The 13,804-nt window shown below is 38.4% G+C and overlaps 1 protein-coding gene across 3 annotated transcripts in view; it reads right to left on the reverse strand.

The window, feature by feature from the left end:
* Positions 1-5,138, reverse strand: part of TMOD2_1 (Tropomodulin-2) — a gene marked incomplete at its 5' end in the record, with an annotated part of 29,143 nt that extends 24,005 nt beyond the window's left edge. The window contains 3 exons of one of the 3 annotated variants that reach the window (XM_012942365.3): positions 1,094-1,262; positions 3,281-3,492; positions 5,022-5,138. In XM_012942365.3, coding sequence (XP_012797819.2) covers positions 1,094-1,262; positions 3,281-3,492; positions 5,022-5,138 — 498 coding nt within the window. Of the gene's footprint in view, positions 1-1,093; positions 1,263-1,377; positions 3,493-4,291; positions 4,340-5,021 lie in introns of those variants that run through there. The other 2 variants (XM_051217607.1, XM_051217606.1) reach the window with 2 other exon arrangements.
* Between the last annotated feature and the right edge of the window lie 8,666 nt (positions 5,139-13,804).

A 13,804-nucleotide genomic window follows, 5' to 3' on the forward strand; every position in this document is an offset into this window, starting at 1 on the left:
ACAACACGGCTAAAATTTTCTTTATCAATACAATAAAAAATGGTGGTAAAAATAAGTGGTCGTCAGAGGAAACTGTACAAACCCCATCGGTTATTCTTTTTTTAATTTTATGTAGACAAGAAAGGAATTATGATCAACAGTTGCAGAGTGAATGGTGTGTAGATAAAAATAAAGCTTATAAATATGAAACAAAGTGGTTATTCACCAGATAATTTAAAATATTGTTAGCTAAAAGTTACCGATCGTAAAAGTCTAAATTAACTGTTAGATAACTTTTGTTTCCTGCCAGAAAACTAGCTTCTTAAAAGGCAAACAAACCTCTGAAATTTGAACGGAGTACGAGGAATGACTCCGTGTTTACGAAACACAATGTTAGATTTTGTAGGGTGGTCAGCAGAACTTGTCAACCGGTACTCATCACAGATAATATATAACCGTAATCTAATATAAAAGTTTTACCCGAAAAAGTGCTAACACTTTGAGCATGTAAAATTATCAGCTCAAGAAATCATCACAGTTTTCCATCTTAATTTCTGAACAAATATAATTCCAAAAATTACAAAATAACGTCTCACAAAAAACAAACCGGACACAGAACGACAGAATTGACAGGATTACCTACTTACCAATACTATAGACATTACTATTGAGTTTTAGTGTAGGTTTTCGCAACACAACAGACAAAAACGGATATACATAATTTTGTACGTCAAAAACCAACAGAAATAGATGTGGAAAACCTAACACCATTTCTGAAATGGATATCCGCTGCGTTGCACTAATGCTTCACACAACCCTGAATGTGTTACATGAAATTATATGCCTATGTTACCAGCAGGAAAGCATTGTGATGCGGACACGGGTATTATCAGTCAGTTATTTAGAGAAGCACTGAGTTATAAACAAATCCGCTTAAGCGGTAGCCAATCCCACTCAAGTTTAATACCTCGCCAATCGACTGAACAAACCTTGAGCACTTAATATTTTTTACTAAAAAAGTATGTGAGGTTTATTTATTGAATGTCTGTTTTACTGAAATTATTACTGTAAATAGTGTTTTAAATTAAAAACACGAAGTAACCAGCGTACATACCTTATTTACATCATCATCAAACTCTACATCGAAACCCATTTCAATTAATTCGTTTTGCGTGCTCGGTGAAATAGTTTGTTTTGGTGTATAGGCTTTTCCCCTTTTCTTTTTTTCATAAGGCACAGCTTCTTCCCAATCTCTTTCGGCTTTGGCTTTTTCAATGAGATATCTATGTTCCGAAAAATAGTAAAATATTTTGGAAACTCAAAATTTTAGAAAACAACACTTATGCTTATACAGAACGAAAAGTCTGATCATATCTACTGTAGGGAGCAATTTCCTACAGGTTTAATTCTGAGCTATTCTCTAGACCGTCGAATACAGAGTCTTGTTTTGGCTAAAGTCAGAACAAGCAAGCTATTTGGCTAGATAAACTTTATCTGTTTCTAAAACACAAATTAACATCGTTAGTGTACAAACAAACTGTACGGTCTATTAATGCAGGGAAAAAACAGACAAATAACATACCGAACAGTAGCCAGAGAATAGGAAAAATGAGTCAACAAGCAAATATTGTTTTGCAATGAACATCAAACTGTGATTGGTTAATAAAGAGATACAGTAGTACAAGGTCAAAGGGAGTTAATGTGGTGGTGGGCGTTTCTCTTTATTATTGGTGAGTTCGTCTATCGATCACATTTTACATCTACTGTATTTGGTTTTTGACATGAATATGGATGACTTTGAAAATAGGTCGCGAAGTGTAACTCCCATAGCTCATCCTATCTTAAAAGACATTCAAATGCGGGGAAACATTGTACTCGCTTTATTTCTCTATTACTTTACACATGTTTGGAATGGGAACGCAAAATCGAAACCACTAAATTGTTAATTCAATGACAATACTTGAAATAAGTAACATTTAAAGGATTGAACAATTAATCCAGCACTATAGGCAAAGATGGATAGTGATAAGCAATATAATCCAAGATTTCCGCGTTTCGTCCTCTTTGAGACTCTTCAGCTGGATGTCCACTCCGAGACTTGAACCCAGTACCGTCCGCTTCAAACCCCATCGCGTTATCTACTTAGCTACTGGGTTCAGATAGCCACTGGCTTGTGCAATGGGGTGAAGTTCAATCCCTTTTTGTGTCGGCTGTTTGAATCTTCCAATTGACTTTTAGGGCTGCGGTTGATTAGCTCTTTATCGGCATATGTACTGGATTAAAGTCCCGGAGTCAAAATAAACTGAGATTCAGGTACATCTAAACGACGAGTCTCAAATAGGACGAAGCGCGTGTCCTGGATTTCACTGCTAGCCACTATCCAACCAAACAGCTGTAACCTTATTCTTCTTCAGTAGAGAAAGAAATACAAAATAAATGAGAATTGATAACAAAATTACCAGTAAAATCTATACATCGTGTGGTATGTCGACACTAAACGACATCCATTTTATTTATTTGAACACATAAACATTAGTACAAGGAGGCACTTAATACATATTTACCACACAAAAAGAATGAGGCCAGTAGTAATTATTGATTTGTATGAGGGCTGTGATACCTCCCAGGTGCCCAGACCGAAGCAGGTGGTTCTCTTAGGGGGTCACACCCCAAGCCTTTGACCTAAAGGTCTAATCCACAACGCAATGGAGCAACTTCAGAAGATGCAGTCACACTGAAGCTAGTGACCAACAATAGGTTCATACACCATCTGTTCCGTCAGGATCCTTGAGCCCATGTGTATCATTGGTTTGGAGTTTAGATTTTCCAACTCTCCTAGGTGGTCACCATATCCACCAACCCGGTTAAAGCGCCGAACATTCGCTCTTCGTCCTCTCGAGTTTGTAAACAACAACCCCGCCGAGAGAAGGCAGTGGACGAGTGTGTGGCCAAATAAGAGCATGTCGAGAGGGAGAGCGGACTCCCCACCCTCGGCCGTACCAGGGTATCTGGGGGCTAAAAACGATATCTAAGAACTGATGCTTCCCTAACAAATTCGGGACTGTAAACACCGGCTGGGTCGGTAATCACTATCAGATAAATGTCGATTTTGGAATTTAGTTCCTGACTAGTTCTTTACTAAAGCTGAAACGCTATCCAGCAGCGCTCAAACGAACTTAGAAGAAACCTCGTGTAAAATAAACATTTGAGTCCGAAAAACAAGTGCATGTTTATTAGCATGAAAGCCTATACTTTAACTGGGATCAACCATTATTTTAAAAAAAACATGAACAATAATTACCTTAGTAATTTTTCACGATCATAAGGTCCAGTTGGGGTTTTGGTAGTTTGGTCACGACACCTCTGTGAAGGAGGAAGCAGTGAATTGTCGGGATCAAAGTCATCATTAAGCTGCTCCAGCTCCTCTGGTGTTAGCTTAGACAACAATTCATCAATATCTTCATCGTCGTATGAGGTAAGAGCTTTACCAAATAATAACTTATTCGACATCGTCTAGATAGGGAACAGAAATAAACTGCACTTGAAGAATGTATAAAAAACCAGTGTACTTGGATACCGAACCGAGAAGCATTGCTCATATGAACCTCATCAAAATGCGCTTTATGCTCTGATTTCAATATATAGCTAGTATTTTGAGGTCATCTTGTGTTTTATTAGAATGTAATATTTGGTTTTAATTTAGTCTGTGTGAAGCGCTTCATGAAACACTGACCCTACTTTGTTTCAGTTATTGAAGTGCGTTGTGATTAATATCAGAACCAGCTTTAGCCTTGAAAAACGAAACAGCCAAGTTTTCCGGTAACAGAAATAAAAGCAAAGCACTCGTGGGTATCACATACGATTCCCCTGAGCAAAAACCACCGGTATATCTACACTAAAGGACATACCAACCACACTAGTGTTATATTTCTTCAAACTTCGTGGTACTATGATTTCCATGCATCATAGTGCTTTCCACTACCCACCGGCTATCGATAACCAATGCGTTAACAAACACCCCTTCCTACACTGAGCAGCTATCAATCATAGGTTTGTAGATAACTTGGAAAAGACATGCAGATGCAAAAGCTAAAAACTCAAAAAGGTGTGCGGTAAGCAAACAGTAAGTTGTGGACTGTTAAGTTTAGATAGTTCAACAGACAGAACTGTTGTATTTAATAGAAAGTACAGATGCTAACAGCTTTCGGAAAAGCAATACTGGTATCACTTAGACTGAAGTTAATTCAATTGAAATGACAGTAGCCTTGATGAGCAATGAACGATGGAAACTAAAATTTAACTCAACTGCTACCCTTTTAAAAAGCGCGGCTTGTGAACGAACTGAACTCGCTGATTAGCTCGAATTTTGAATGAACAATATATTAGGGTTTTTTGTCGTGTTATGTTTCCTAAACCATTAGCTATAATCTTCTAGTTTTTCCCCGCCACATTTTTTAATCTTACGTATTGTTCCTGATTGCTGTCAACTGTTTTTTTCATAAATATATTTGCATTCTTTTTGACTGTTTATTCACAGATCTACGTATTTGTCTTCTTCTGGAATCGCATACCCCATTTGTTTGAAGTGGTTCATGATCTCAATCTAAATGCAACGTATCTGTGGGCTGTAGCTTCGGAGAAAATGACAAATAAATTCAAATAAAAAGCAAGAAACAACCTAATATCACAAATGCGAAGCCGATTTTATTAACCGTTGTTGAAAATTCGTAGTCTGATTATGTTGACACGTCAGTCATCCTTCTTAGGGTCTATGGGAGTGAGTGTTCCGAACACAACATACGCTGTTAAAATAACAATCGGTTGATAAGTGGATCACTTGACAAAATAGTGCCTCATGATTTCTCTTGGGCAACCTAGCTGAAGATGTACAGACAAGGTAGTTAAACGTGCTTGAAAAAAGTCGAACCGCACCGCAAAAGGTGGTATTTTAATTCCATGATGGTAGGGACTTAACACCACGAAGTGGACACAAACTGAAAGGGTCAGGCGTCTTTGTCCAGAAAGATTTGTCTCTCGCTTACTTTATGAAGAGGCGAGATGTTGAAAATGAATTGAAACCATGATTGTCCGTCGATGTAAAGAAACTTTGCATCGTCTTTGGAAGATGAGACTTCGAGAGAGGATGATGTTGAAGCCATTTGAGCGGTCTCTTGATCTGTCACATATATGACTCGAACTTGTTGAACAAGCGATCGGAGCTAAGTATACAGATGAAATTGACCAAGCCATAACAAACATTTGGCCGACCCATTGTGTAGATAATAGGAAACTTAATTTCTAGAGCCTCAAATAATAAAGGCTGAAGGAATCCAGGACCACGTCCATAGCATATCTTATGGGAGTGTGATGTAAGAAATGGTTATCTTCCGTTAAAATTGTAAGAGAAGGGAGCTATTGATTGGTTTGGTTCACAGTAATCCAAACCGAGGTAAATCAAGTCTCACTAGATGGACTCAACGTCTGATCTTTGAGTAGCCGATGCTTAAGTTTAGATGATTTTGCTAGGACTGCATTAGACTGGGGGAATCTTCGAACTGAGCTAAGAGAAAATTATTTTGAACAAAAACTAGTTGACGTGATGATAACACACGTGCCGTAGGGCTACATGTGAAAGCAATAACTAGGTACGGCCCGGACTCCAAATCATTTTTGCTAGGTCTCATATGCATTCATTATGAGTATAACATTACAAACTTCAATTTTATACCAATCCTAGGTAAGACTGATAATAAGGTTTCAATTTTTTATTTTCATATAGCTGTCAATAACGATGTTCCACCTCAAGCTAGTCCAAACCTTTTGGGAAGTAAGCGCACAAAAATCAATACACTCAGCATTCTCAATAGATGGAAAAATAAAATCACATCCTTGTACACAGTTTGAGAGTTCTTTAAGAGTCTTTACACGATAGCTACGGCACCTCACGTCCCCTTGACTACATCAACGAATCTAATAAACTCCCTACCATGGCTCAGCAAAGATGTTCACACAATTATACTTTTTAAAAATCAATGGGGGTAATTTGGTGCTGACGAGAAAATTTTGGAAATCTGGAATGTTTATGTCCCAGCTCTAAGCCAGTCTACAAGATCGTACGAAGAAGAATTTGTTAAGGAGTCTTTAAAATATTCAAAATGCATATATCCGCTCACAAATAAAGGAATGAAGAGGAAACTCAGAATTTCATCCAACAAATACAACAAACCTCAGGTACTCTCTGAATACCTTGGCAATATATATGTGATGGGACATTCTATCTTTATATAAATCCCTGAACATTGTGACCATCAAAAGACACGATGTCCTTTGATTGTGAAATATACGTGATTCCGATTAATTCATAGAAATCAACGAAGTCCCTAGTAGGTTACTAATAGAACTGTCAAATTTAGTCGTGAATTTTTTAAAAACCAGTCTTATTCTATGTGTAACCCGAGGTAAATTGCCATAATACCGAGGAAACGCCATAGCAAGACCCTTTTGTAAAACAGGCATGAAATAAGAATTACGGAACTATCATCTAGTAAGCTGAACCCAAGTGGTCACCAAGATTCTAGAACACTGTTCAGAAAGACATTAAAGAGAAAGAATGTATTTGTAAAATCCGAGTGAACGAATTGTTGAAGTAAAACCAACGTTCCTCCTGGCAACCTGGTTCAAGCTTTTTCAAGGAAATATAATCAAACATCGAAATTATCAAGTTATTCGACATAATTATAATTATTGGGTAACTGGGTCATATATATTTGTATTCGTTTATTCATAAGTTTTCATTTGAATTATTAACCAATTTCATATGATTTACTGTTCTTAATTTATTCTCAATTTATAAGTTACAGACAGTCACAGCCACTTTCGGCTTGATCTTATATGATTATTATTTTTCTTCATATAGTGTGATGAAGTTTGATCTGCTTGTATATAAGCCACGTATGTCTGAAACATATTATTCATACAGTGGAGGCTGGTGTTGTCTCCTGGATTCAACGGTCAGGGCTAGGCAAGAAGTTATTATATTGAGGTAAGGTATATATTGAATATAGTGGTCAGGATGAGTAGATGACTTGTTTTTGTAAACGATATGCACAGACAATGAATTGTACGAAGATAGTGGGCACAGAACAAATTTTCAGGACTTTTTATTTCTGATTGTTTGCTCATAATTAGTAACTGATTATTCCTTACGCTGAATCTTTTTCGGAGTGATACCTGAAATTTATCCATACGTCAATATGAACTTGCGTTCATGTGGCCAGAAGTGTCACAACAGAGTCGTGGAGTATCTTTTTTATCATACATTAGTTAATTAGTTTCACTCTTATCATTCACCTCTCTATGTTTTTACCAGAATCTTGGATAGCTTGAAACATGCCTTTAACTATAAAATAGCCAACTGACCATTCAAAATCATTCAGAGTGCTTTTCGTCAGTTATTGGATTATTTGTTGTGACCGGTTTAAGTGAACGCACTTCGCCCTGTGTAGATCACCAAAGTAGGCGGTCTCTATTGACTAGTGTGGTCTACTACAGTTGGACAGCAACTGTGGTCTCTTATTTTATGTCGAAATCACACACCGCGGTCAATACCTGATCTACTTTTTCCTGTTGTCGTAAACTTGTCAGTCGAATTCTAAGGCAATTGGCTATGCTGTATACTCTAAATAGGAGGCAGCATATATTGGTATGAACAAGTTACAAAAGTGCAAGGGGAAAAACCACTGCCTCATGGTACTGCCTATAGCACGCAATTGATTAATGTTCATTGGTTATACGTAACCTTGAAGAGGACCGGAAAACTGTCTGACTTTCAGTGACCTGTTTACTAGATGATTTGGCTAGAACATAGTCATGCTTTACTAGTAGTTCCACAGTCTTTTTCATAGCTACATACTGAAACCTACGTCTTTCCATCCTCTTTTACACTTTGTTTTATAATCTGATCATTCTTTTAATCCCCACCCTCCTGGATTTCCCTTTTCTTCTAAAGAGTATCAAATCTCTCAACTTTAATAGCTTTTGATTCAGAACTCGAACTGTTAAACAAGGAAAACGAGGAAAAGAAAGGTAGATTGAAAGACAGAGGTTGTAGCTCAGGGGGTTGATTTTGATGGAGTTTTCTTCTCTGAGCTGGTTGCTTTGGTCGTGGATCTTTCATAGTGATTCTGAACGACATCATCGGCACAAGCTTCTACCTAGAGTTGTAAGAAGGAAAGTTTATCAGAAAATAGAGGATATTGTAGCGGTAAATAAATCCCTAAAATAAATAACAACTCCTGGCAACCCTTGGCACTTTCCTCTAGAAGGTTGCTAGACACCGGATCGAGGTACAGCACATTCGGTAGGGAACTCCTAGCTATGTTTTGTGCTGTACGACATTTCCAACACTATATCGTAGGCCGGGATTCCACCCTTTTTACTGATCATAACCCTCTTACATTCCAGTTAAGCTCATATTCAGACAAGTACTCACCACGTGAGTCTTGACAACTGGACTACATTTCACAGTTTACTTCAGATATTCAACTTATTTCTGGAACAAACAATGTAGTCGCAGACGCCTTGTCTCTTACAACTTCCTCGAACAGTTTCCAAGGAATCGATCTTCTAGAACTCGCCCAGCTTCAAAAAGAAAACACACTGATATTCAGCACGAGTTATCGTCAACAACCTTTAAGCTGCGCATCGAACAAATGGGAACAGGTAAGGAAACCTTGCTGTGTGACATATCTACAGGTGGGGATCGCCCAATCGTGCCGAAACATTATCGACGCAATGTCTTCAATACATTGCACAAACTTTCTCATCCAGGTGTTCGTGCAACCATCAAGCTTATAGCAGAACGGTTTTGCTGGCCTGGTATGAATAAAGACGTGAGGGAGTGGGCACGCTCCTGTGTAAGTTGCCAAAAACCTAAGGTTATCAGACACAACAAACGTCCCTTAAGCTCGTCCAGAACTTCTGGTGCTCGTTTCGGCCGTGTTCATCTGGATTTAGTAGGACCTTTACCAGATTCAAATGGATACTCTTACCTCTTAACCTGCGTAGACCGTTTCACTCGATGGTCAGAATCAGTCACTATCAAGGACATGACTGCTGAAACAGTGGCCCGCACCTTCGTCGAACGATGGGTAGCAAACTTCGGCTGCCCTTCAACCATCACTACAGATCGCGGACGTCAGTTTGAATCTGATCTTTTCCGTCGTCTGACCACACTTTTAGGAACCACTCGCTTCCGAACGACTGCCTACCACCCACAAGCAAACGGGTTGGTAGAACGCTTTCACCGACAAATAAAAGCTTCACTGTCAGCCGCAAACCTTTCATAGTGAACCGACGCTCTTCCACTCATCTTACTATATATTCGCAATGCAGTGAAAGCCTACATTGGATACACTGCACCTCAATTCGTTTATGGAACGACACTTCAACTTCCAATAGAGATCATGGATCCTTCATCTTATTCCATGAACATGGATCTAACCTCCTACACGAACAGGCTTACAAACGCAATGCGTTCAGTTAAACCTGTTTCCACTCGACTGCAATCAACTGATGTTTTTGTTCCACCTGACATAAGATATAGCACACATGTCTTCGTACGTCGAGACTCGCATCGACGACCTTTCGAATCAGCATAGGAAGGACCCTTCAAAGTTCTTCAACGCGAACCGAAGTACTATCTAATCGATAAGAACGGAACCAACGATAGCATCAGCATCGATCGCCTCAAAGTAGCGTATTTAGAAGGAAATCCTATCTACGTCGATTTTCCTTCGGTACAATCGCACAACACGACTCCACTCATAATTCCTCAACCGACAACCAACACTAGCGATGATACTCCGAATGTATCTGAAAATAAACTTAAAACGACGCGTTCTGGAAGAAGAGTTAGATCTGGATCTTTCTTTTTACGATGTATAATATATTTTCAAAAAAAATTTTAATATGCTTATATATTTTTATTTTTAAAAAACGAATAAAAAAAATAAAATATTTTTGGCGCTATTACGTGTGCTTGAGTTTATTTTCCATTTTTTCGCCGACATTGTGTTTTCACGCACATACGAGTGTATTTCGACATGCACTTACATTTTATTTTTTCTTTTCCAGGACGGCTGGAAAAGAACGATGCAGTTTACGAGGAGTCGAAATTTTCGTTGTAACTTTTTCTTTTTTTACTATGTTGTACCTCGGTCCCATATAGTAAGGAAAGACGACCAGACGCTGCTAATCCTAGCAAGCTATCAGAAGAGTGTTTACCAACGACAAACTCGCTGGGTTTGAACTTCTGGCTGGCCACGTTTTAGGGTCGTCACTGCCCCACTAGGGGGAGTGATCTGTAGCGGTAAATAAATCCTCAAAATAAATAGCCCTGTAAGTTTTCGACATTGGATGCTGACCATATGTTCTAGTGGACTCATCAAGCTGAAGGCGCTCGGTCATGCATCCGCACCAGATCACGTGTGGTAATGCTGTGCTCAACATCTACCGCAATCGCTAGCCAGATTAGATAAGAGAATTCCGATATATTGGTCATCGCCAAATACACTCTTCCGATCTCCTCGACTCTGTCTTTTGATTTCTCTGGGTTGGAACGAAATATATTAGAAGGTATTACTGGTAAAAGCGTTGTCAAACACTGAGTACCTGTGTAATCTTCAATATCAAGCTACTTATCGAACGAAACCGGAACTGCTATATAGTCTCAAGAAGGGATCACTAATAAGGCGATTCATTGCAGATGTCAAAAGTTCATTCCTTAGTGACGCTACGGTTGGGCACGAAACTGGTCTAGTTGACCTTTTATTATTATATATAAATGTTCCTAACAAGTATATGTGTGGTCAGATTATTCGAAACGTTTTGCGCTGATATGTCACATAGTTCTGATAATAATTGTCTTCTTATTATACTATGAAAATTTGTCAAAAGACTAATTGCTTTAAAGAACAAAAAACTCAAAAAAGAGACTGCCGATTAATAAATGATAAGATTCTTTTTCAGGATATACACGAGCACACAATAAGAGGAAAAAGTAACCACTGGAAAGTTATATTTGGCGTAGTCTTTAACTTGAAGTCTCGAAAAGATAACAATAACCCTTAAATCTCTCCAGCTGTAAAAAAACACATACTGATGAGAAAGCATCTTCAATACGACCAATGACTTTAGAAGTGGTCAAGATTTTCAGTTGGAGAAGGCTCGTCTCCCTTGAAGTGTTTCTAGAAAATCTAATTCCGTGGCCTGCTTGAATATCTACTTCTGTCATCTATTTATTTCAAGAAGCCATCTGTTTTTGTTTTGTTTTAACGCCTCATTATGTCTATTAGTTGCATAACCTATACAGGCGCGTTTATGAAAATCTTACGACCTTTCGCTGCACAAGTTACAAAAAAGTACAATAATAGACATCGCAGTGGTTGGCGATATGCATTGAAAAGAATGAGCATTATTCGTATGTCGATGCCCGAGCATCCAAATTCTAAATGCTGACCACTAATTAACGAGGTGGACTATTGTCAATTCCTACTAAGTCAAAACATGTATCGTATTTGTGGTGTCATCACAATTCAAGAATCTTGGTTAAATAATTTGCAGGGCGATTGATTAGTATCGCTATGTGACTTCAATATCTATCGTCAGGATCGACCAAACAATGAAATGAAGTGTGGCGGTGGTGCGCCACTACTACTACTACGTTTTTAAATGTGAACTGGTGTCGATCTACTTTTGCATGTTTCAAGTTTCAAAATAATTTTATCGACTGTCCAACTTTAAGATGTCGTCCAATACATCTGAATAAATACAAATATGTTTATTTTACCAATATCTAGGTGACTCCAGACTGCACATCATCTGCGCCATCTGTTTTCGCTGATGAATTCACTGAGCTCTCTGTTACTGCATTCAGTGATTCACTTTCAGTTGTATGTGGTGATTTCAATTCATGTGACTGTAGCTTCCTCACGTCACTAGGTCACCAAAATGCAGTGGACTTTCCTACCCGTTTGGATGCTCATCTAGACTTCGTTTTCATTAATGATTTGGGCATATATGCGACTCGTAAACGTGCTCCATGGTCTAGCTCAGATCACTGTATAATTCGCGTCCTACCTAAAGTATATGGAAAGCATGGGAAGAGTACACTCTTACATCAAACCAAGAAAGTCAAATGTAAGAATTACTCAGAAGAAAATATCTGAAATCTGAAAAACATGTTTCATACGACTAAATGGGAATTATTTACCGGCGACTCACTGGAAATCACTACTGATGTTATCACTTGTTACCTTAAATTCTGTCTTGATATTTGTTGTCTCACTGAAACTGTCTTTGTAAGTTTTGATCGACTTACATCTTCACAACTAAAACGACTACGGGGAGTGAAAGAATGTACGAGGACGAAAACTCTAATAGAGTTCGTGAGCTAAATGGTCTGATAGACCTAGAGATTAGACGTCTCAACTCTATGTTTACTCAAAAACTCTTGTCTTGCAAAAACTCTCCAAGTATGTGGAAACTTTAAAGAACTTACAGGTGACAGATAGTTTAGTAGCGATAACCAGCTGAATGTTTGTGACTTAAATAAATCTTTTGTACGTTAGTCATCTGATGTGATGCTCCCTCTATCCACGGGTATAAATAATAGCTGTGTTCCTACTTTCACTGAGACTGATGTACGAAGATGTCTCCAGTCGCTTAATTCATCTCGATGTTTGGGACCTGATGGTATCCCAAACATCCTTTTTAAAAAGTGTGCTGATGTCCTATGTTATCCGTTCACAGCTATCTTTAACAAATCCGTCTCATCTAATCTCATACCGAAAATGTGGAGAAAGATGAAGATAATTCCTGTACCCAAGAAAGCATCTGGTGATAAGAATGTAAAATTGAGACCTATTGCAATAACTTCACCCTTCCTCAAAACAATGGAAAAATTATTAGTACTTCCACTTCAGCCTGCGATAGAAAACCATATTGATCCATATCAGTTTGCTTACAGATGCAAAAGAAGCACCTCAGCTGCTGTTGCTGTACTGCATCGCAATACTTCTGTAGGCGACTCAACCCCTATAAGCGGCGTTAAAAGGGGATTGACTTTTCACCATCGAAAACAGTGAAAAGCTCAAATCTTATAAGAAGATCAAGTAATTCATCGGTCGTGCAATCTGCTGCTAAAATTACCCAACCAGTCAACACAAGCATGGGAATCGGGACTGCAGTTCAATACCCAAACAACAAAGACCTCAACATCAGCTTGTTCGAAAACCTGAGAAGGCAATCACCATAATCAGGACATATCTGATCTTTCTCTGAGTCAGCAGGACAAAATTCTCAGGATGCGAATGTTATGGCTTGACGTTGAGGTCGATTTTTACCCTGTGCTAATTGTTGTCCTTGACTGGAAAATTAAAGAGCAGAGTACTTATCGATCGATTACAGTGACACGTAAACACGTACGGACGGCCTAGAGTCTCGATTGGTCCCACTTCCCTGTCTAGCCCAGTTAGTTGAGTCCAGAACACCAGCCACAGCCTCGGAGATATGAATCATTATATTTCAAACATACTTTTTTATATACTAATCAAGCATACCACATCGTACCATAAAAATAGAAAACAACATTCTGTACAATACTCAACAAGTGAACATATATCGACCAATAGGGAATGTCCATTTAAAGTCCAAAGACACCATTGGACTTAACATGATAATTATTGGTCTATTCCTCCGCATCCACAACAGCGAAAGACAGACTTACACTGAAAGAACAAACATCTAAAATTTAAAATGTGAATGG

This window comes from Schistosoma haematobium, chromosome 5 (genome assembly GCF_000699445.3).
Source record: "Schistosoma haematobium chromosome 5, whole genome shotgun sequence".
Lineage (NCBI taxonomy): Eukaryota > Metazoa > Platyhelminthes > Trematoda > Strigeidida > Schistosomatidae > Schistosoma > Schistosoma haematobium.